Consider the following 23,308-nt stretch of genomic DNA (forward strand, 5'->3'; position numbering starts at 1 on the left):
ATGTAATTACATGATGTATATTCACTAGTTACTACGAATAGGCGGAAAAAAAATTACTCGATCATCTTTAACCACAGATCCATCACCGATCAAGTGGTCTATTTTCTTATCAGGGTGCTCAAAGAAGTCTGTCACATCCAAGTGGGTGATGTCAAAATCATTGTCAAAGACAAAATTAGCTTTAAGACCTTTATTCTTTAGAGATGTTTGATAAAGCTCAACCAAATGTTTGGTATATGACAAATATTTGCTCAATATCGTTTTCCACAGCAACGATAACATTCAGTTTCTGAACCATTGCCTTTGGCTTCTCATGTTTCCCTTTCCACTTTTGATGGTTATTTTTCTTTGGGGGTGATTAACACTAGGAGAATTTCTTCCTTGTCTACGACCATGGCCACGACCACGAATAGGGCCACGGCCTTTTCCATGCTTAGCATAATGGGAATACACCTCATCCACTTCAAGCAATGGTGTAGACCTAGTGGGTCGATTTTCGTGATTTCTCATGAGCAAAGCGTCGTTTCGTTCAGCCACAAGGAGAAGAGAAATCAACTCAGAATACTTCTTGAAACCTTTCTCTTTGTACTGCTGTTGCAGGACCATATTGGAGACATGAAATGTTGTAAACGTTTTTTCAAGCATATCATAGTCAGTGATAGTATCTCCATAGAGTTTTAATTTAGAAGTAATTCTGAATATCGCAGAATTATATTCAGAAACAGACTTAAAGTCTTGGAGCCTCAGATGAGCCCAATCATATCGTGCTTGTGGAAGAGTGATCAATTGTCATATCTTTCTTTTAAACCATTCCACAAAATAAGTGGATCTTTGATTATGAGATATTCTATTTTTAACCCTTCATCAAGGTGATGGCCCAAGAAAATCAAGGCTTAAGCACAATCTTGGGTGGATACTTTATTTTTGTCTTTAATGGCGTCTCTAAGACCCATTGCATCTAAATGAATTTCAGCATCCAACACCCATGTCATATAGTTCTTGCCCGAAATTTCAAGGGCACCGAACTTTCTTTTTATAATATCAGTCATAATTAAAAAGGGAGAAAAGTTATACCTTAGTCTTCTCAAATAGCTTCTTGAGACGGTAGAGTCTCGTGCTGATAACGTGTTATAAAATAATAAAAGAAGAACAATATTGCAGAGAAAGAGAGAGAGGAAATTCTTATTGAATTTTGGGATGAATTACAATATAATAGGACCCCTCTATTTATAGGGAAAAATCTCTCTAAAATATAGTCATTCACCTTAAATAGAATTCTATTTATAACAAATAATAATTTATCAGTTGAATCTTGAATAAATATGTACTATCATATTATATCGCATTATTTATATCGTAGAAATTCATTTTTTTGACAAGTCATTCTCTATCGAAGCATTATAAATGTAGAGTAAGATTTGAAAACGATATTTATATGGAATTAATAAAGAAGTCCAAAATGTGAATTGAAAAGGCTTGTAAATCGCATCTCTGTCTGCGACTTTTAAATCGCAGTAATTCAATACGCTTTATTAGTCCCATTTAACCGTACTTGATATCCGATTTGTAGATCCCCTAAAGTTCTCTCAGGTGGCTATTCATCTCTCTCCATAATCTGTGGCCTTCTCCTCTCTCTTTCTCATCATTCTCAATTCTCAATGGCGGCTAGAATCGCACTGTTGAAGTACCTGAGAGTGGAAGCTCGCCCGGCACAACTTCGAAACCCTAGGCTAATCGGAGGTTCATTCAGTCAGCTTTTCAGGCGTCAGTTCTCTGACGAAGTAAGAGGCTCATTTCTCGATAAGGATGAAGTCAGAGATCGCGTTATCAATGTCGTCAAAAACTGCCAAAAAGTTGATCCCTCCAAGGTAAATTTTCTAACATTTCTCATTATATATATATATACACACACAGTTATAATTTGTTATTCAGGAAATGACTTGAAGTGAAATTAGGGTTTTATTTAGGTTCCTGCTAATTTAGGCATGGGAATTACACTTCTATTTTGTGTTTTTAACGTTATCCATGGGCGGTAATAGTAGTCGAGTCAGGAATTTATATAAGGGGATTCAAAAAAAATACTAGAATGTCACGCCTGTCATTTGAACTTGAACCTGTGACTTAAAGCATTTTTTGAACCCATTTTGCCATTTCACTAGACTTTTTCATTATATCAACTGGTTTGAACGGTTTATATATATCCAAAAATATCGCACTCAAGGGTGTGATCTAGTGGCCGCTGAAGTGGGTTGAAAACCATGGTCTCTAGTTCAAATTTCAGCAGATTCAAAACACTAGGTCAGCTTTTCCCATCTGTCCAGGCCTTGGTGGACATAGTCACTTGATATGTGTTGCGGGGAAGGTGCAGGTTTCTCGTGGAATTAGTTGAGATGTGCATAAGCTAGTCCGGACGCTACGGTTATAAAAAAATAAATATATTTATCCATTAGTTTTTCCCTATTTGTGCAGTATAATTTTACCAGGAATTGAATCCCCTTCCCTCCATTTAAATCCGCCACTGGGCGTTAATTTATTGTAAGGCTGCTGGTCCTTTAGATTTATACTGTGTGGTATTTTTTTCTCGAGGATAGTGGGCTTATATCTTTTAGCTAGAGAATATGGTGATAGATTTTTTATTTTAGAGTTGAGAAGATAAAAATAGGTACTGCAAGTAATAGGGAATTTGATAAAAACATATGTTGATTTACATAAATCTAGTACTTAGTGGATGCTCATATCCATTTATTAATCGGCTTTAAGATTGATTCAGCCCGAGGGAACTGGTAATTGATAGCTGACTGGGAGATAAGACAAAACACAGCAAAAGTTTCAATAAATTAAAAAATGCCAGAGTGTATCTCTTTTCTTAAAAAAAAAACAACTACCACAGATTTTATTTAACGAATAATGATAATCACCTCGTCGTGGTTTAGAAACTTGCGTATTGCCCATCTATGGCAAGAAATTGGTTTGTTACCCGTTTGTGGTCCAAAGGCGCTAGTTTACTCATGCTTACAATGTTAGGTGGTACTTTTGGATAGTGATAAAGATGCAGATTGTTCCCTTGTAGTTTCTACGGACTAGTGTTGTAAAGAGCTATCTCTCCGTCATTTGGAATGACAGAGAGATACGAGCTATGAGGTAGGGAGCTAATCCACTAGTTGCTAAATATCACGGAGACGTAACTTGCAGTTCATCCTTATATCTATTATGCGTAATTAAGTTATAGTGTAAGTCTACGGTACAATATCGTAAAGTGTTACCAATCCTATACTCTAGTTCTAGCAAATAAATACAACAATTAGAGAGTAAAACTCATTCCATAGCAACAAGTCATTCGAGGTCATTGAAGAAAGGAAAGTGTAACACTCCTCAAATTTATAAAAGTTTCGAGACACGCTAATTATAAAATTAAATTATTATTATTTATTTCTTCTTGCCCACAGTGAAAAAAAAATATATACAATTAAGTAGTTGGATGTACAATTAGGAGAATATTAATAATTTTGTTATTATTAAATATTAAAAGTATGTTATGTATAACAGTATAAGTAATACTAGTTAAGTTAAAACCAAAAAAAAAAGGAAAATAATTTTTTTTTAAAAAGAAGGGAAAACGTGAACCTAAAAGCCCATAAAGGGCTGTTGGGACCAAAAAGGGGTTTCTTTGCATATAAAAGTCTTTTGTTCACTCTAGAACAGAGAATAACGAAAGCAGGAAAAAAATCCTATAGACTAGAACAGAGAGTAACGCAACAGAGGCAGCAAACCCAGGAAATATTTCACGCAGATAACACGGAAAGATTCTAGGGTTCTTTACAAATCACTAATTCTTGAATTCAGGTATATAAAATTCCCTATTTTCAATTATCCTAAAGTAGTAATATGTAAGAATTGAATAGCTAATTCCCTTCTTCCTCTATATCAACAATAAATTTAATATTTAGGTGTAGTACTTTAAAATTGATTAAAATATATTGGTTGTTGTAGTATCGATTGGTTGACTGGTGTCAATTTGACTGGGGCTATGTATTGGCTCGAGAAGTTTTGAGGTGAATTGATATAACCCTTTACTAAAGTGGTTTAACTCACAAAAGCACGCATACAAGGTGTTTGACGAATTGCTTAAAAGAGTTTATCTTTATTTAATTAGAGCGAGTGAGTACCCATTAATTTAGAATTGTTCTAGCAAAAGTTTAGATGATATATTATGCTATATGTGCTTAAATTTTCAGATTTTTGTGTTATTCTTATATGTTATTTTCATGTTGAAAATTATGAAGAAGAAAGAATTTTTAGAAATATTTTTATATGTTTATTTCATTCTTATGCCATGCTTTACATTTAAGGACACCAATATGAGCATGTACATAATGTTCTATAAAGAAAAGATTTAGACTTGAAAAGTCACAAGAAGAAGTTTTAGAAAGAAAAGATTTTTGGGGAGTATCCTTTATTCTGAGAAGGGGTCATCGTCCAGGCCGAGGGTCCTGACCAAGGCGTTGACTTCCTGAAACTACTTGTGCCAAAGTAGGGAGCATACGAGCCGAGGGTCTCGTTGCTGAGAATTTACTTAACCATGCTAAGGTATGATACATGAGCGCTGAGAACCATGAAGCGAGTGACACCTCGTGGATTGGGCCTATTCGATCAGGTTGGGATTGAACTCGTGCCGATCACACGGTGACTGAGACAAAATTAAGTCAGGATAGTCGGAACTCCCAAAGTATAAAGTGAAGTATTTTTTTAAAGAAAGAAAAAGAAAAGAATTTCTTTTAGAATATTCATAAATTGCTATTATGCAATTATTTTAGAATTATTCTTATAAGCTTTATGTTTTACATGCATTTAGAACCTTTGCTCGTAATGTATATGTTATTAAAGTTTCTCCCCCTGTTGTTGAGACTCACTGAGTACAGTGGATGGTACTGACGTTCTCTTTTGGGAACCTACGTTGGTCTGCGGTACAACGTAGAAACCGGATTTGCAAGCGAGCAAGCTACGAGTTAGGACTTCCTTCCTTTCCAGTGATATTGGTGAGCTCTGCTTTTGTTCGTGGAGTATTCTTAGAGTCATTTTCATTTAGCTATTTCTTTGTTTATTTAAAGAACTGGCCAGGAAATCTCATGTCCTGAGCAGTGCGTCAATTTATCAGTAGAGGCTTCATAGACATAGTCATTGGGTTGAGATTCAGATGTTATTTTATAATAACTTAGCAGTAATTCAGTAGTTACTACGAATAAAGCTTTGGAGTTGATTTATTTAAATATTTGAATTAATCCAAAAGTATTTGTTTAGAGTATTGCTTTGTTGCATATAAAGTTTGGAGTTATAATAGGGTTGATAAGCAGAGATGGTTCGCTCGATCATGTTTAGTGATCGAGTGCCGGTCTCGGCTTGTTCAAAAAATGGGTCGTGACAAACTTGGTATCAGAGCCTCAGGTTTATGGAGTCCTAGGGGTCTATGAAGCCGTATTAGTAGAGTCTTGTTTATGTGTATGAAGCGCGCCATACTTATAAACATGAGGCTACAAGTATTTAGGAAAAGTCTCTTTTTTTCATACTTTAGACCGTGCAATAGAGTCTACCTCTAAGAAATTATCTAATTTATTCATTTCTCCAAAACTCGCAGGAATGGCTCGTACTCGTAACTCTGACACCGACACTCAGGATGCTTCTCAAGAAACCATCGCTACTATTGTGGCTCAAGGTAGAACTAAGAAGGCTTCGACTCAGAAAAGGAGGGGAAAATCCGCAAAGGGAGTCCAAGTACCCCGGGTTGAACAAGAAGAAGGGGTGGAGCATGATGATCCAGTACCTCAGGATCCAGTACTGCCCCCAACAGCAGCCCCGGCTCAGGCAACTATATCTCTCGAGGTGGGTCAGATGTTTAATGCTGTCAACAGTGCTATGGAGATGTTTAAAGCCTCTATGGCCAACCAGAACGAGAGAAGAGATGAGATTCCACCTCAATCAAATAGACAGAGCAATTCTGAGTCTTCAAGAGTGAATGAATTTTTGAAGTTGAGTCCTCCAGTGTTCCATGGTTCTATAGTTGATGAAGATCCGATGTTGTGGCTGGAGGGTGTCAAGAAAGCCTTCCGAGTGATGAAAGCATTTGATGATGAAGCTGTAGAGCTAGCTGCTTACCAGCTTAGAGATGTGGCCGGCGCTTGGTTTGAGATGTGGGAAAAGGAAAGAGATGAAGATGATGGTCCGCCTACTTGGGAAGAATTTGAAGAGGCCTTCATGGCTAACTTTATCCCAGAAGAGGATAGGGAAGCTAAGGCTACAGAGTTCGAACAACTCAAGCAAGGGAATAAAAGTGTGCAAGAGTACTACATGGAATTCATAAGGTTAGCTAAGCATGCTCCTCACATGGTTAAGACTGAAAAAGCAAAGATTCGCAGGTTTGTGGGCGGTTTAGCTTACCACATTAAGGATACGACATCAGCTGCAGCAGTAGGGATGGAAGCCTTCTCCTCTGTTGTGGGATTTGCCAAGCACTTAGAGAAAGACAGACAACTAAAGAGAGAAGAAAAAGAGCTTAACAAGAAAGCCCGTACAACGTGCAGGTGTCATGGTACATCCAGCGGAGGTGGAAGGGATCCCTCTAAGGAGTCATTAGCACCAGCTCAGTTCAGTCATCAGTCAGGTGGTGGGTCTTCCTTCAGACGTACTTAGAGTAATGGTTAACATGAATATTTCTACAGCGCACTAGAGTGAGACTAGCCAGTTAGGAGTTAGTCTTAGGATGCTACTGGTCATCTACTGATGCAGGGCTTTAGCTGCTGGTTATTATTATACCATCCATCTATTTCGTATTTCTGATATTGCTGTTATTTTATTACGAGTCTATTGATGGTACTAATATATCATCTCTTGTTGCTTTCTTGAGCCGAGGGTCTCCTTGAAACAGCCTCTCTGTCCCTCGGGGTAGGGGTAAGGTCTGCGCACATATTACCCTCCCCAGACCCCACTTGTGGGATTATACTGGGTCGTTGTTGTTGCTGTTGTTGTTGTTGTTGTTGTAGTAGTAGTTTATGTTTACTTGTGATCTTTGAGGTTTTTTTCTGCATTTCATTCTTTGTTAGTTTCATGAAGTAGTACTGTTACTATTATATTTACAGATGTCATTTTACATTTACTTGGCAGGTTGTCCCAAAAGCTCACTTCCAAAATGATCTTGGTTTAGATAGTTTAGACACCGTGGAAATCGTGATGGCCCTTGAAGAAGAATTTGCGTTTGAGATTCCTAACAATGAAGCTGACAAGATCCACTCAATAAATTTAGCTGTTGATTTCATTGCATCTCATCCTCAAGCAAAATAAAGGAACATACTGTAGCTTGATGAGTGTCCTGTCCATTTCCGTTTATAACTTTCTCTTCACAGTTCAAGTATGGGCTGCTTTTCATCGACTCACTTTTGGTATATGGTTAATACGTACGCTTACTGCTCTACGCTCTTTTAAGGATTGTGGTCATTCCAGAGGATGAGAACTACCATTATCGGCTAGATTTGTTATAATGTCTCAGACAACAGTTTAATCTCTATTTGATTCGAGGTCTATGCTGTTAGAAAGATTATTGCTGATGAAAATAAACCTAGCTGCATGGTTGCATGGGGTTAAAATGAAGTTTTAATCCCTTTATTTCTCATTGTTGCCAAGCCAAACATGTTTACAGTTTATTTATTGCCCAGAACTATGATCAATTGGTTGCGTTTTGTCGTTCTTGAGTGAATCAGTTGACTAGATACTGAACATGTTTGCTAATCAGGCCTAATTGGATTTGGATAATTGGATGTAGTTATACAGTTTGACTTGTTTGCTTGGCAAGTAATTACTAGCGTAGAATTGGGTGTAATTGAGAGGAATCATTACATTCGGGGAGGTGAGAACCGGTAGTAATTATATTTCTCCTTTTCCAAATATTTATCTTTTAAAAAGAAAGATTTCTGTTATTTTGTCAAATTTCTGTTTAAACCTGAGACCACATTCTTGCTTAATTGCAGCTAATAGTAGTTGTAACTGAATTACTCATTACATCTTTTCTTCCTTTTCAAATCGTTTGTCTTATTGCTGCAATCGCAGTACACTAGTAATACTTTGTAGTTTGGTGTATTGGTGATAATAATGAACTCAATGACTTGCTGTATTGTTATTTTCCTTCCCTTTTCATCTTTATTGAAATAATTATTTTATCGGAAGAATTTTGTGTTGATTACAACAACAACAACAAACCCAGTTTGATCCCAGCAGGTGAGGTTTGGGGAGGATAGTTTGTACGCAGACCTTATCTCTACCTAATACAGGTGGAGAGGTTGTTTCCTGGTTGATTATTATGATAATTTTAAAAAATTATTAGGTTCATAATAACGAGTTTTTATTGCAGATAGATTGATAATAGTGTTGGTATTTTTTTTTTTTTTTACATAAATAGTTTTATTTTCTATTAATTAGTACTATAAATGTTTTATTATAGAAAAGTCCTTTTTAAAATCATATTTATCTTCTTCTTTTTTTAATTTAAAATAGATAAACAAATCTTAAGTTTCATATTATCTTCACGTAAGTTGATAATAATTAGTATATTTTTGCAATCAAACATGATTTCGTATTCTGTATTTCATATTTCTTATATTGCTGTTATTTTATTATGCATTTTTATGGTACTAATATATCGGCTCCTGTTGCTTTTTTTGAGCCGAGAGTCTCCTCAAAACAGCCTCTCTACCCTTTGGGGTAGGGGTAAGGTCTGCGTACATATTACCCTCCACAGACCCTACTTGTGGGATTATACTGGATCGTTGTTGTTGTTGTTGCAATCAAACATGATACAGATAATTAAATTATAATTATGTCAAAACAAATAACGTGACTTTGTAGTTATATATTGTATAATTACTAGATTGTATAATGACAATGTGATTTTCAAACCGACACTAAAATAATTATATACAATCATGTCTCTTGACAAGATCTTAACAACTAAATAAAGTATTTTAAATGGAAAACTTTCGTCTGAATCAAGCTACGTACTGTTTTTTTTTAAAAAAAAAAAAAGAAAAAAAAATTGAGGCTCAAATCCCTAAACAAAGTCATGTGACCTCTGTCCTAGGGTCTGATCTCTGGAAATTGCCAAGCTGGCATCACCACGTTGGATTCCTCTTTCTCGTGGGCTCCACTTCCCTTCTGCCACGTGGCTAACGTGCTTGTGGGCCCATCTAAAAGAACATGGGTTCTTACTTGCTCGCACGCTCTCTGCACGTGACCTCCAGTTCAATTTTATTTTATTTTTTCCTTTTTCTTTACGTAGTCCAAATTTTTAGCCAATATTTTCTTTGATTTTTATTGAATCTGCCAGAGGTCAAACTGGTAATGAAGGTTAACATGTCTTTTCTAGAAACAATCTCAGTACGTGACAACCACACATACGCACGACCAAAATTATGAAAATTTGATTTTGGTTCAATTTTTGAAGGAAAAGGTTGAGAAAAATGTGATAGTTGACGTTTAAATTTGGTTTTTGTTACTGTAATAAAAGTCTAATTTCCCATCCCCATAGACTTTCGAGCTCTGATGTTTCAACCGAGAGGTTGTGAGTTCGAGTCTCTCCAAGAGCAAGGTGGGAAGTTCTTGGAGGGAAGGATGCCGGGTTTCTATTTGGAAACAGCCTCTCTACCCTAGGGTAGGGGTAAGGTCTGCGTACACACTACCCTTCCCAGACCCCACTAAGTGGGATTATACTGGGTTGTTGTTATATAGACATTCGAGATGAATTAGGATATTTTTTTTATGTCATACGATATATCAATCCGGAAAACTTACTTTCAGTTAGGGATGGCAATGGGGCAGGGCGGGTGCTGAACGGGACGGGCGGAATGGGTTAAAACAATTTTTAAAAATTTTAAAGCGGGGCGGGTTGCAGATTGCGGGTTTAATGCGGGGCAACTTTGAATTTTATCTTTTTTGAAACAAAATAATCATTTCAACTACAATTTCACATTTTTCTTCACTAGCACGAATACTACTTTGATTTTATAATTAACTAATTTGCATAAGTCTCACTAAAATGATATTACATAGGTCAAGATATCGTATAAGTAATAGGAAATGATAGTAACCCATTTATTTTGAAAGTCCATCGTAATACTCTCTCAATTTTATGTTTACGTGATTCTATTAAACTCTTGATTTTATAAAATAATAAAATGTCAAACTAGTTTGTTTTTAGAAAAAAATTAAAGAAAAAAGAAAAAAAATTAAGTGGGGCGAGGTGGGGGCGGGGCGGGTTGAAAATTAAAAAAATAACTATGTGGGGTGGGGTGGGGTGACGTTTATTAAGACTCTCACTCGCTCTTTACTTGCTTGTATAAAGAGCATGCGCGAGAGAGCTACTACGCTCACCGTGCACTTGCATTACCACTTGAGCTTCGCTACCGCACCCGTCCAGCTCCTACACCCAAGGGCGGATTTACCTTAGCTGAAGTATTACGTGACACCGCTTCGTCGAAAATCTTTACTAATTATTTATATATAATTGAAATGAAAAAACAAGAAAAACAGTAAAATATAATAAGTGACACCACTTGTCACAAAGAGGCGTCTAGCTTATTTGGTTAAAACCTAAAGATTTCTGTGCAGGGCCGTGAGTTCGAACTTGTGCAACCTCGATGTTTTAATACTTTTGTACTACTTGACTAGCAAATACATTTTTTGAATAGGAGGGGATGTTGCTTGTGTTATATCTTTTTCCTGATTGTTTTTAAATATGATATTATTACAATATTTTTTTTTATTTGTTCATGTCTAAAATGCAGGGGCGGACCCATATTAGTTTAATCTCTTTCCATAGTTATGGAACTTACTATATGAAATTATTAATTTAGCTTAGCTCTTTTTTATTTTATTTTTTTGTAACAGTTAGTGCAAGTTAAATTAAAATTAATAAAAAAGTCTAATATTATAAATATAGATCAAACTTATTGTTACAGTAAAATTTGTAAAATTTTCTGAAGTTTAATAACTTGTCAAATTGTAAAGGTAAATAGATCAGTTGTTATATATATATAGAGAGGCAAATTTTCTTTAAGGTTTTGTTAGAACCAAAATAAAGAGTACCAGGTAAACCATGTTTATTTTTAACTCAATGTCTCTTTTACGGTCGATTATTTTTAAAGACTTCAGTATACGTTTGAGCCCTCTTGTATAAAAGTTTGGGTCCGCCACTATTAAAATAGTGACACCGCTTACAAAAACTCCTGCGTACGCCCCTGCCTACACCTACTACAAACTTGAACCATCACCTGGTTGCCCCAGAGGCGGATCCAGGATTTGAGAATAACGGAGGCACCATCAAAAAAATTGTAGCAGGCGGGTTTCGAACCCGCGTTGTGTGACAAGGAGCATGGCTTATTTTTAGAAGCGGACCATTGCTGCAAGTATAATTTTGTTAACGGGTTTACATGACCCCTCAAGCATGACTGTAGGTCCGCCTCTGTGCTGCCCTAAAACGCCATTCCCCTAAAGTTTCAAAGTGATTCTCATTCTTACCGCAATCTTCTTAAGTCGAAAGAAAGTCGGGCGTATAGAGATTCCATAAAGCATCAATTCAAACATATTATTGTAATTATGTCAATACTTCTATATAACTTTATCTCAACTAGTTCTTAAATTTAACTCTTTTAACTACTCATGTCAGATTAGGCAGTAGGTATCGAATACCTAAATTAATGATAATCAACAAAAAATAAATGACCTGTCAAATTATTACTCTTTCCGGTTCACAATAAGTGACCAGTTTACTTTTTCATTTTGGTTCAAAATAAGTGTCCAGTTAGGTAATCAAGAAAAAATTTAATTTGTTTTTACTCTTTTACCCTTATGTGCATATCCTTAAAAGGTTTGCTCACTCCTCACTATAGCTATCAACAACAACAACAACAACGACCCAGTATAATCCCACAAATGGGGTCTGGGGAGGGTAATATGTACGCAGACCTTACCCCTACCCTGAAGGGTAGAGAGGCTGTTTCCAGGAGACTCTCGACTATGTGACCAATATTTAATAAGGATAGTTTAATCATACTAGGTATTTTTGTATAGAATTTAGTATTTTTTTAATGGACGTGCTAAAAGGAAACTGATCATTGATTGTGAACCGGAGGGAGTATTTTTTATAAGTATACACATGGAGGGAGTAGTTATAAACTAGAGTAGAAGAATTTGACCTAAAAAAGCCTATGGTTTAGGGAAAATATTATAATAGTAGGTCCAACTTAAGGGAGTTAAGAGAAAGTGAGGGGACAGCAATATACAAATTATCATTGTAACAACTAAAAGATTTACCTAGGGTAGTGCTAATTTATGTTAATTTAGTTGACTGGGTACGAAATTAAAAAAAAATATTGAATTTGTGGTGTTAAACGAGATACGTATATTTTGTCGTGATATAAATCATTGTATAAAGGTAAGTTATTTTCAAAAAATGGAAAAAGTCATATTTTTGCACAGATTAAAAAGAAAATAGGTTCACGTAAATTAAAATAGAGGGAGTAATACTTTTTTTGTTCCATTTTATGTAATATTGTTTTCTTATTTGTCTGTTTTAAGAAGATGTAAAATTTTAAATCTAAAAATAATTTTATTTTATCTTTAGTGATATGCTTTTATAGTCTATCATGACATATTTAAAGCTGCAAGTTCTAAAATTTTGATTTTTCTTTCAAGACAATTTATCAAATGAAACACCATCACGTAAATTAAGGTAGATGATTTCTATTTGGAACGTATCTAAATAGGCGTTTGGACATAAGAATTGTAAAATTCAGAAAATGGTAAAAAAAAAAAAAAACAAGTAAAAATGGTATTGGAAATTTGGAGTTGTGTTTGGACATAAATTTCAGTTTGGGTTGTTTTTGAAGTTTTGTGAGTGATTTGAGTGGAAATTTTAAAAAATAGCTTTTTGAAGTTTTTGGAAATTTTCGAAAATTTTCAAAATGCATCTTCAAGTGCAAATTGGAAATTTTATGAACAAGCGATGAATTCGAAAAAAAATGATTTTTTTTGGAAAAAAGAAAAAAAAAGAATTATGTCCAAACGGGCTCTAAGAATAAGAAAAGGGTCATTGCCTAGTGGTACGGTGCTTACCATCCATGTTGTGCGAATTCTCTAAAATACGGTTGCATTCATGCTAGATCCTCAAAAAATATATTAATTTCGAAGGATTCTAATATGCACCGAAAATATTTTCAGAGAGTCCGAACAACATAACTTACCACACTGGAGCACTAATTTGAAATTAGACAAAGAAACGTCTTTAGTAGTTTTTTTATTATCATAGTGTTCTGTTAATATTCATAATATTTTTTTACGTTGTACTTAAGGATTATATATAACACTAAGGGGTCATTTAGTCTGAAAACAAGTTATAATGGGATTAATTATACTGAAATTGGTTATGCCATGATTAGTTTTCATGGTTTTATTGACTATTTGATACAAACGTTGTAATAGTCTTGTGACTGTTAATTTTACTGCTTTATTCTGGAATTACTGTTTCACCCTCTGACGGGTATAAATTATCACGTACTTTTAATCATGGAATACCTTATCCAAGTATTAGCAATCAAACAAAGGATAAAGTGGTACTTGTTATGAAATAAAAGCAATTTAGTAAAACATGAACAAGAAATAGAAGCAATTTAGTAAAACATGAACAAGAAATAGAAGCAATTTAGTAAAACATGAACAAGAAATAGAGATAGAGAGAAGGAAGAGATTTTCTTCTTCAATTGTGTGTATTTTCTTATCTATTACAAAGCCTTTATATAGACATGAAAAGTGAAGAAAATATGTCATGGAATATGTCATTGAACATAGAAAATATGTCATTGAATATGTCATTAACCATTTGAGAGAAAGATCATGGAGGAAGAGTAGACATCCACCATATTTTGATTTTTATCATAACACTCCCCTTTGGATGTCCATAAATAATGTGCCTCGTTAAAACCTTATTAGGAAAAAACCCTATGAAAAAAATTCTAATGAAGGAAAAAGAGTACACATATTTAGAAATACGCCTTTTGGTTGCCTCGTTAAAAACCTTGCAAGGAAAACCCAATGGGACAACACCTTGTAAGGGAAAAAGAGTACAACGCGTACTAACTCTCCCTGATGAGATCATCAGTTCACATCGTTGAGCCTTCGTATCCCAATCTTGTACACTAGTTTCTTGAAGGTTGACGCCGGTATATATTTGGTGAACAAATCAGCCATATTATCACTTGAACAGATCCGTTGCACATTAATATCACTATTCTTTTGAAGATCATGTGTGAACAATAATTTAGGTGAAATGTGCTTTGTCCTAACTCCTTTATGAATCATCTCTTTAATTGGGCTATGCATGTTGTATTTTCTTCATACAAAACTGTGGGTAGTTTATCACACTTCAAACCACATTTGTCTCGAATAAGATATATAGTAGACCTCAACCATACACATTCTCGACTTGCTTCATGAATAGCCATTATCTCAGCATGATTAGAAGAAGTACCCACGATTGATTGCTTAGTCGATCGCCAAGATATGACAGTGCCACACATGTAAACACATAACATGTTTGAGATCAAGCCTTGTGTTTGTCAGATAAATAATCCACATCGATATAACCAACAAGATCGGTATTGCAATCATTGCCATAAAATAAGCCCACATCGGTAATCCCCCTTAGATAACGCAATATGTGCTTGATTTTATTCCAATTTCTCCTTGAGCGGAGCTATATCTTGCTAAGACATTAACTGAAAAAGTTACGTCATCCCTTGTAGTGTTAGCAAGATATATTAGCGCACCAATTGCATTAATATATGGTACGTTAGGACCAAGAAGCTCTTCATTATTTTCATGAGGTCGGAGTGGATCTTTATTTATATCGAGTAATCTCACAACCATCGGGGTACTTAATGGATGTGCTTTATCCACATAGAAGCTCTTTAAAATCTTTTTAGTGTATGCTGATTGAAGGACAAAAATTCTATCTTTCATATATTCAATTTGTAGACCAAGACAAAATTTTGTCTTTCCAAGATCTTTCATTTCAAATTCTTTCTTTAAACAGTCTACTGCTTTAGGAAGCTCTCCGGGAGTTCTAATGATATTTGAATCATCAACATACATGGCGATTATAACAAATTCAAATCCATATCCTTTTATAAGGACACAAGGACAAATTGAATTATTCTTATACCCTTCTTTCAACAAGTACTCTCTCGGGCGATTATACCACATGCGCCCTGATTGTTTCAATCCGTATAAGGATTTTTGAAGCTTTATTTAATAAATTTCTTGGAAACCTTAATATGCTCCAAGACAATTTAAATCTTTCAATGATATCCATTATACGCATATCAAGTTTTTCATATATTGCCAGATTAAAACCTGAAGTGACTATATCCACTATAAGAGAACATGTCTCCATATATTCAATGTGAGGATATTTACTAATTTTCTTGTGCCACAAGTCGTCTTTATGTCTATCGACTTGAACCTTTCGCACAATAACACATTTATACCTCAATTGACTTTATACTTTCAGGTGTTGGACTATCCGTCCAACTTCACATTTTTCAAGTGAAGTCAATTTCATTGCGTATTTTTTATTTGGCCAATCTTTTATCCGTCCAAATTTCATGACAGATTTGATCTCAAGATCCTCGTCAATATTAATCATATTGAGCGCTACATTATATTAACAATATTGTCGACAATCATTTTATGTCGGTTCCATTATTACCCAATAACGACATAACTTATTGAGATCTCTTTATTTCATTATTTTCAGGTACCTGAGCCTCTCCCATGAGGTCTTATGAAGTGTTATGTCGTGGTGCTCTTCTAGGGCACTTGCCTCCTTATTATGACCATTTTGAATATTTGCCCCTCTCCTTCTTCAAGGAGTTTTATCTTTGGAACCGATTGGTCTGTTACACTTCATGCGTGCCATAGACTCTGTCCCTCATGGACTTTATTCTATTTGGAGCATTAGCAGCTGAAATATGACATTTAGCTTTGGGTCAGCAAATGCGTCTGGCAATAATTTGTAAATGAATTATCACTTGAACTTCAAGTTTATATTTTCTTGTGCGAGGATCTATATGTATTCATAATAATTCATTTCACGTATCACTTTCTCAGCTGCCCATTTTCTCCCCCTAATGTTGGAATCACCAACACATTTCCCAACCATCTTTGGGAACTCATCTTTGTGCATTTTGGTGGCATAATTAAATCATATAGCACATCCATATTTCTATATAGAAATTATTTGGTTCCTGACCCTGAACCGATTGTGATAGGGAGAAATTTTTATAACTTGGCTAGATGCGTACAAGTGCTGCTGTATATTAAATAATAAATCTCATACTAAATTTCATTTTTGGGAGCTTGTTCTCATAACCAATGATTTAGCTATAATTGGAGGCATACAATTTCTGCTAAACCAACTTGGATTTAAACCAGTATTATTAAGATAAATCATCATAATTTATATTCTGGAATTGTGCTCTAATAATTTGAGCAAGCAATCTTGCAAAAACCAAACTGCAAGTTGATAACAAATGCACATGTGACCATAAAATAGATGCATCTATTAAAATCATATAATAGTAAACGGTCCACATGGCAGGTGACTAGGCCCATATATATATCACATTTTATTCCTTCCAGAAATCAAGGGATTCAATCCCAACCTTTAACTAGTATATCATGAGAATAAGCAGCACAAGAGAATTCTTGAAGAATCTTCTATTCTTCAATATGTGTCAATGTAATTCTTAATTAATTTTTCGCATCATAATTGAACCGATATGGTCAACCGGTCATGCCAATTAATATTTATTTTAGTAAATCTCTAGTTTACTTGTGGCATATGATTCCAGCATCATGCTTATATTTGTGTAGTACAAATAGAAAGAAGATCGGGTAACCTTTCATATTTACCCGGTATGATTATAGAAATATGAAGATATTCAATCTTCCTTTCATTTATAGTCTCAATATGCCAATCACTTTGACTTATATATTTGAAACTCAAAAAGTTTCTTTTGAGACTTTACAATATCAATGGCATGAATAAGTTTATTCATCCGGGTAGTAACAAATTAGTTTTTCCGGAGTTCTTACCAACTTTTGTACTACAAGATCTTTTATCATACCATTCATATGGTAAATGTCTCCTTCACGAATAAAATTATATCATAATAAATTGTCATGGTCAAAATCATCATAAGCAAAATCATTCTTACTTTAATTTTGTCTTTAATAACTTTTATAAGGCATGACAAATAATATTTGGCATATCACATGTACACGACCAATGCCATATTCATGTAACCATACAATAATATTTATTCTCCTTATTTTACTCAAACCTCCCTTAGAGATGAGTTGAGCGGTATTCATATAATCATGAATTGCATGTCTTTATTCATTGCTTTTATCATATATTGTCACATTCAACTTTAGGAATGAGTTTGCATTCTCAATGTTTATCACAAATCACATTCTCTTCAAGGAATAGATCATAATCAGCGATGTGCTTTATTATTTTCAATACCAATTTGATGGTAAGCATTGCCTTCACATTTTGAAGGACTATTTTGAGAACCCTTATTGTTCTCCTTTTATAATCATAGTGACGATTATTATTATTTTGATATTTGGAACGCCCACGTTCATTGTTCAACTACTTGTCTTCATTGAAACTTATTATGCACTGTTATCACATTCACTTCAAGAATGGAGCAAATCAAGAGGGACAATTTTTATGCTTTTTCATGAAAAATATATTATTTTTCTTTAGTCATCATTATATCATCAATATGGTACATTGTGACCCAAACCCAATGTCTTACCAATATAAAGACATGTTAGGCCATAATAAATTAGGACTCAAACCCAACTCTTATCATTATAGAGCATCAGGACTTGATCTCGATGTCTTATCCTCAATTAATGGCATAATAGACTAAATAATATTGAGATTCATTCTCAAGCCTTAATTTCAATCACATGCCAAGAAAGTTATACACAACTAATTTGCAACTTAGCAAATCAAATTTGATTTCTTAAATAAGTGTACAAATCTCAAATCAGCGTAAAGCTTTATTAATTATTTGTAGCATCCATATGAAGTACAATTGTTTGTAGTCAGAATATTTCTTCTAAATCTATTAGAGTTTAAAAGGATCATAAAATTATTGTCATAATATTTATTGAGTCTCTCTAAAAAATATTGTTGTTTTCGGGGTATACCCTACCTATTGGATTTGATTTAACGCCATGACTTTCCTTCAGTCAATTCAACCAAGCAATTAGTGAATAAATTTATCAAAAGTACACCATATAGGTAACAACACATATATAGTACTAATACATAAATTCAGCATTTATATTACCTGAAAAGTGACATTATAGGTAACAACTTACCAGTTGTAGCTTGTGCATCATTCATATAAAATACTTAAAAATGGTAAGTCAGTAGCAAACATCAAGTAGGTCATGGATACTCAAAAATACCTCTTCTAGTAGTCATACTAATCATTGTTTGCTTTCAAATGATACGACCATAAATTATGAAGTATACTTTCTCAATAGCTGGTTTGTTTTCCAAACTTCAAAGAAGTAATTAATCAACCTAGATAAAGATGTGAAGTATTTCTTGTTTTCTTCAAGATGATTTATGCTTTTAATCAGTATGACCAATTTTATTTTATTTTTTATTCCTTTTTTTGGTACTATATGCAAGTGTAAAAATCCAAAAGGAAAAAAAATATTCATCCAAGTAAAAGAAAATGTTAAAAACGGCAGGACAAATTGAAGATAGTTAACACATAAATATGCATAAGACAATTTATATAAAATATCCTTGGTTACCATGACATGCATCATATCAACAATTAACTGCTACTATAATTTTAACATACAGAACTTCGAAAATTTTATTCCATTCATGTGATATAAAAGATGTAATATTAATATGTGCTTATGCAATACAGGTGTAGTACGAAGTTGTGTGCATAAGAGATTTTAAAGGAATGACAAGTATAAGATAATCATACCTTCTTACATTTCATTACTTACCATATGTAGTTTCTCTTTACATTTAACCATGTGATGATATGTATAGACTCTAATTTTAATTTTTTCGGATGTAGGAAATTTTTTTGTAGATATATATACAATTGGTTAGAGACTCGTGCTGATAACGTGTTATGAAATAAAAGCAATTTAGTAAAACATGAACAAGAAATAAAAGCAATTTAGTAAAACATGAACAAGAAATAAAAGCAATTTAGTAAAACATGAACAATAAATAGAAGCAATTTTGTACAACATGAACAAGAAATAAAGATAGAGAGAAGGAAGAGATTTTCTTCTTCAATTGTGTGTATTTTCTTATCTATTACAAAGCCTTTATATAGGCATGAAAAGTGAAGAAAATATGTCATGGAATATGTCATTGAACATAGAAAATATGTCATTGAATATGTCATTAACCATTTGAGAGAAAGATCATGGAGGAAGAGTAGACATCCACCATATTTTGATTTTTATCATAACACTCCCCCTTGGATATCTCAAAATAATTTTTGCTTATCTTTCATACCAAACAACCCCTAGGAGTTCTCTAATAATGTACTTTAATAATTACATCTCTAATATACGAAGAGTCTTTTAGTAAATATTAATCTTCTAGTTTGTATCACCTGAATGAATTTTCAATTATCATTTTTTAAAATCTTTTCCAGATATGCATGAATTAATAAACACACACAACTACTTAATTGCTTATCTTTGAAGTGAAGGAAGTGACAATCATCAATTTGGTTTTAGTTTTCCTTATATAAAAGACTTTTTTTTTTAACTAATCAATATGAAACTAATACTTTAATTTGCTTAGTAATTTTTTGTTAAAAAGATTTTTTTTTCCACTTTCACTGAAAATGATCAGTTCTTTTATAGTTAAGTGTTGGTTACTTCTTTATTAATTTTTGGTTGTTGAGGAATTTATTTTGCTCGTGATTGAGTATTAATGAATAATTTTAGCACTCAGTCAAACGGCGTATCTTTGCATAATGAATCCCCATAGTCGGGGGCGGGGGTTAAGCATCCGATTCGATAATAAACACTAAATAAAAAGGCAAATTAATTTTTTCACCCGCCTACCCTTAGATTTTCGAGCACTAAATTCTCACTAATGTTTGCGTTATCAGGGGCGGATCCACCCTTATGGGTGGGGGTGGTATGACACCCGTTCGGTTGGTAAAATTATCATATATTTATGTATAAAAAATTTAAATTAGGTTAAATATATGATCATGCCACCCCCATCCGTAAACTAGACAAATATGCCATGACTGGTATACCTGTTTGAAAGCTTTTCTCGTGTATATAATTCTAGTTCGAATTTATCTTGAACCTTGTCTGACTTTCCTTTTTCGTTGTGCTTTTTATTTCTTTTATCCCAGTCATTTTCCTTTTTGGCTACCTCCCAATTTTCTATTTGTCGTTTATTATTTTTATTTTTTCCCTCTATTCTATTACTTTATCTGTGATATTTAGCAAGAACACTCAAAAAAAAGCCTCCAAAATTTAAAATTTCATAATGTAAGCATTTCTCTTAATCTCAAATCTTTTAGTTTGATTGTTAAATACAATTTAAATATCTTTAGTAATAAATTATGATGAATATTTCGCAAGCATTAGATTTATGATTTTAAGTTTTGAGATCTTATAGTTTAGCTAATTCTGCATTTATTTATGGGGTATAATTTATCTATTGAAGATGTTTTTTCCCCTTATTCTAATCAGTGGAGTTCCCTTATTAAAGATTTTATTTTACTTGTGCAAATTTATTTTTAGCATACAAAAAAAAAATGTAGTTCCCTAGTGAAAATATCGATTTTACTTGTATTATTAATAATAAAAGTGTGATTCTTCTTTAAAATATTAATTATATTTGTTTCTTAATGTCTGAGATGTAATTTTCATACGACAATAATAACATATATACCCAGTGAAATTCCATAAGTAAGGTTTGGAAAATTGATGTAATTTCTATATTTGCAAATAAAGTGCTTATTAAATTGTCCAAATAAACTAAAACAAATGAACTGGACAAACATTCCGAACAAACTATATATTAGTAGTAGTTATTATAAGGTGTACATTAAAGGAAATTTTCGCACCCGCCACCTTTAAATCCTAGATCCGCCTCTATGCGTTATTCAAGTCAATATTTTTGTATTCGCTTTGTTTACTACCGTTCGCGCGGAGGCTTCTCTCTAAGGCGGAATGCTCCGCTACCGATGTATCTATACATCCCACAACTTTGGCAGATCGCTTACCCTTATTCATTTTCGGCACACGAGCGCTCGAGCTAGGAAATAGAAATGACGGTTTAAGCCATTAGGTATAGACGCTTTCCACTTATGATAAATTTCTCTCTCTAAACATCACTCTAAAAACAATTTGGTACCAAATCTATCATATATTTTAGGAAAATTGTGGGTTCCTTCAAATGATGACTTGTTTAAATGGTAATTAATCTTATCCATTAATATAAGGACTAAAATTGGAGCAAAAAGATCTAGCTATATTATTATATTTTTATTATTAAAATTAAAGGGAAAAATAATTGGAAGGAAGATATTCAAAGAGTACAATCCAAGTTATATTAAAAGTGCAAGTAAAATGAAAAATGAAAAAGAAGCTCATCTCTTATTCCCTTTTTTCCTTTTAAAGAAACACCAGTAATTAATATTGATAGAGGCGGACAAAATTATATTTCATTAAACCAAATATAATTCAAAAGAAATTATTAACTTATAATTTTAAAAATATAATATGTAAGCACTGAACCTTAAAATTTAGCCGTTTAAATTTAAATTCTGAATATGCCTCTGAATATAAATAACCAAATATAAATTAATTTTTCTCCAAACCGATTTATTTAAATTAATTTTATTTTGAGTTAACAAAAATTAAAAAGACAGGTTTAGTTAATCTGTTGCCATTTACCGTACATCCTTTTGTCAGTTAGTAACGGTAGTTATACTTTTTTACATTGTTCCATTTTTCTCCAAACGCTCCACGCGACAGGAAACGTTTCCATAACACTCGCCTTCCTAATTGGTGAATACAACGTCAATCAGTCTGCGTGTAATGATATAATTGGTTCGTGAGGTTCACTTGCTAGTAGTATGCGAAAGTCAATTAGATATGTGAAAGAACAAAGTGAAGCATCTCAAATGTCAAAAATAACGGCCGTTACATACGAGGCAATTGACGCGCTTTAGCTTTTCCAAAACCGGCAATAATTACGGGCGAACATATACGTTAAGGTTCCGCCATTAACTCGTTGAAAAAGAAGAGAAAAAGTTCAAATTCACAATTTAAAATTCAGGTCTATTCACGTGGTGTAGTTTGAGTATCGGTCGGTTCGGTCCGGTTATGAATATTATCGGTTTAGCATATTGGTTATTGATTTACAAATTTGATAAACCGATAACCGAACCGATAAGATATCGGTTATCGGGTATCGGTTAGTCGGTTATCGGTCATTATCGGTTCGGTTATCGGTTTACCCGATAAGATAACTCAATCTAGAGTTAAGCAAAAAAGAGAAGACAATTCACTGGAGTTGAGCAAAAAGAGAAGAATTTATATATAGTATACCAAAGACTTACGCTATGAGTAACTAGTAAGGTCTATGAAGAATGAATATGAAGCAACTGAAGAGTGCAGTTGAAAAAGAATAGGAGAAAATGAACTAAAGTCCTAGCATTTGTATATACTTATGGGTAACGTCGTAATTTTATTAATTTTTATTGGGTTATCGGTTAACCCATTAACAAAATTGGCAAACCGAAGCCCGAACCGATAACCTAATAGTAAAAAAATTCTAAACCGTTACCGAACCGTTAACCCAATCTCAATACCAATAATCCAATAAATAATTAATGGTTTGGGTTATCGGTTTTACCCGACATATGTCCAACCCTAGTATCAAGTAATTATGTGCATCAAATTAAAGAAGATAGAAAGAGAGCGAAATTGATATAATACTAGCATTGATATCGAGTAAATCTTTCATGGTCATATAATTGCAAAAATATTAGGCCATCCTTAAGCTATAATCTTTTTAAAAAGTTATCTTAAAATTTTAATATTCAATATTAACAACAAACTCAGTATAATCTTGTAAATAGAGTCTTGGGTGAGTGGTGTGTACAGACCT

The 23,308-nt window shown here is 33.6% G+C and overlaps 1 protein-coding gene across 4 annotated transcripts; it reads left to right on the top strand.

Moving 5' to 3' along the window:
* The first annotated feature begins 1,449 nt into the window (after positions 1-1,449).
* On the top strand, positions 1,450-7,786 carry LOC104219197 (acyl carrier protein 2, mitochondrial-like). 4 transcript variants are annotated; one of them, XM_070171723.1, is made up of 4 exons: positions 1,492-1,868; positions 4,976-5,036; positions 5,633-6,658; positions 7,156-7,786. In XM_070171723.1, the coding sequence occupies exons 1-4, from the start codon at positions 1,659-1,661 to the stop codon at positions 7,182-7,184; spliced, it is 1,326 nt and encodes a 441-aa protein (XP_070027824.1). In that variant the 5' UTR covers positions 1,492-1,658; the 3' UTR covers positions 7,185-7,786. The 4 variants fall into 4 exon arrangements, with proteins under 4 accessions (XP_009802377.1, XP_070027824.1, XP_070027825.1 ...); XM_070171724.1 differs by having other exon boundaries at positions 1,493-1,868; positions 5,633-6,655; XM_070171725.1 differs by lacking the exon at positions 4,976-5,036 and having other exon boundaries at positions 1,736-1,868.
* The last annotated feature ends 15,522 nt before the right edge of the window (positions 7,787-23,308 follow it).

This window comes from Nicotiana sylvestris, chromosome 4, assembly GCF_000393655.2.
Source record: "Nicotiana sylvestris chromosome 4, ASM39365v2, whole genome shotgun sequence".
NCBI classification, from domain to species: domain Eukaryota; kingdom Viridiplantae; phylum Streptophyta; class Magnoliopsida; order Solanales; family Solanaceae; genus Nicotiana; species Nicotiana sylvestris.

What these genes read in the sequence shown, in the direction of transcription:
- LOC104219197 (XM_070171723.1), top strand. Translation starts at nt 1,659, where the DNA reads ATGGCGGCTAGAATCGCACTGTTGAAGTACCTGAGAGTGGAAGCTCGC. An exon ending in CTTCCTTTCCAGTGATATTG is followed by an intron (nt 5,037 to 5,632) that starts GTGAGCTCTGCT and finishes CAAAACTCGCAG; the next exon opens with GAATGGCTCGTACTCGTAAC. An exon ending in GTTCAGTCATCAGTCAGGTG is followed by an intron (nt 6,659 to 7,155) that starts GTGGGTCTTCCT and finishes TTTACTTGGCAG; the next exon opens with GTTGTCCCAAAAGCTCACTT.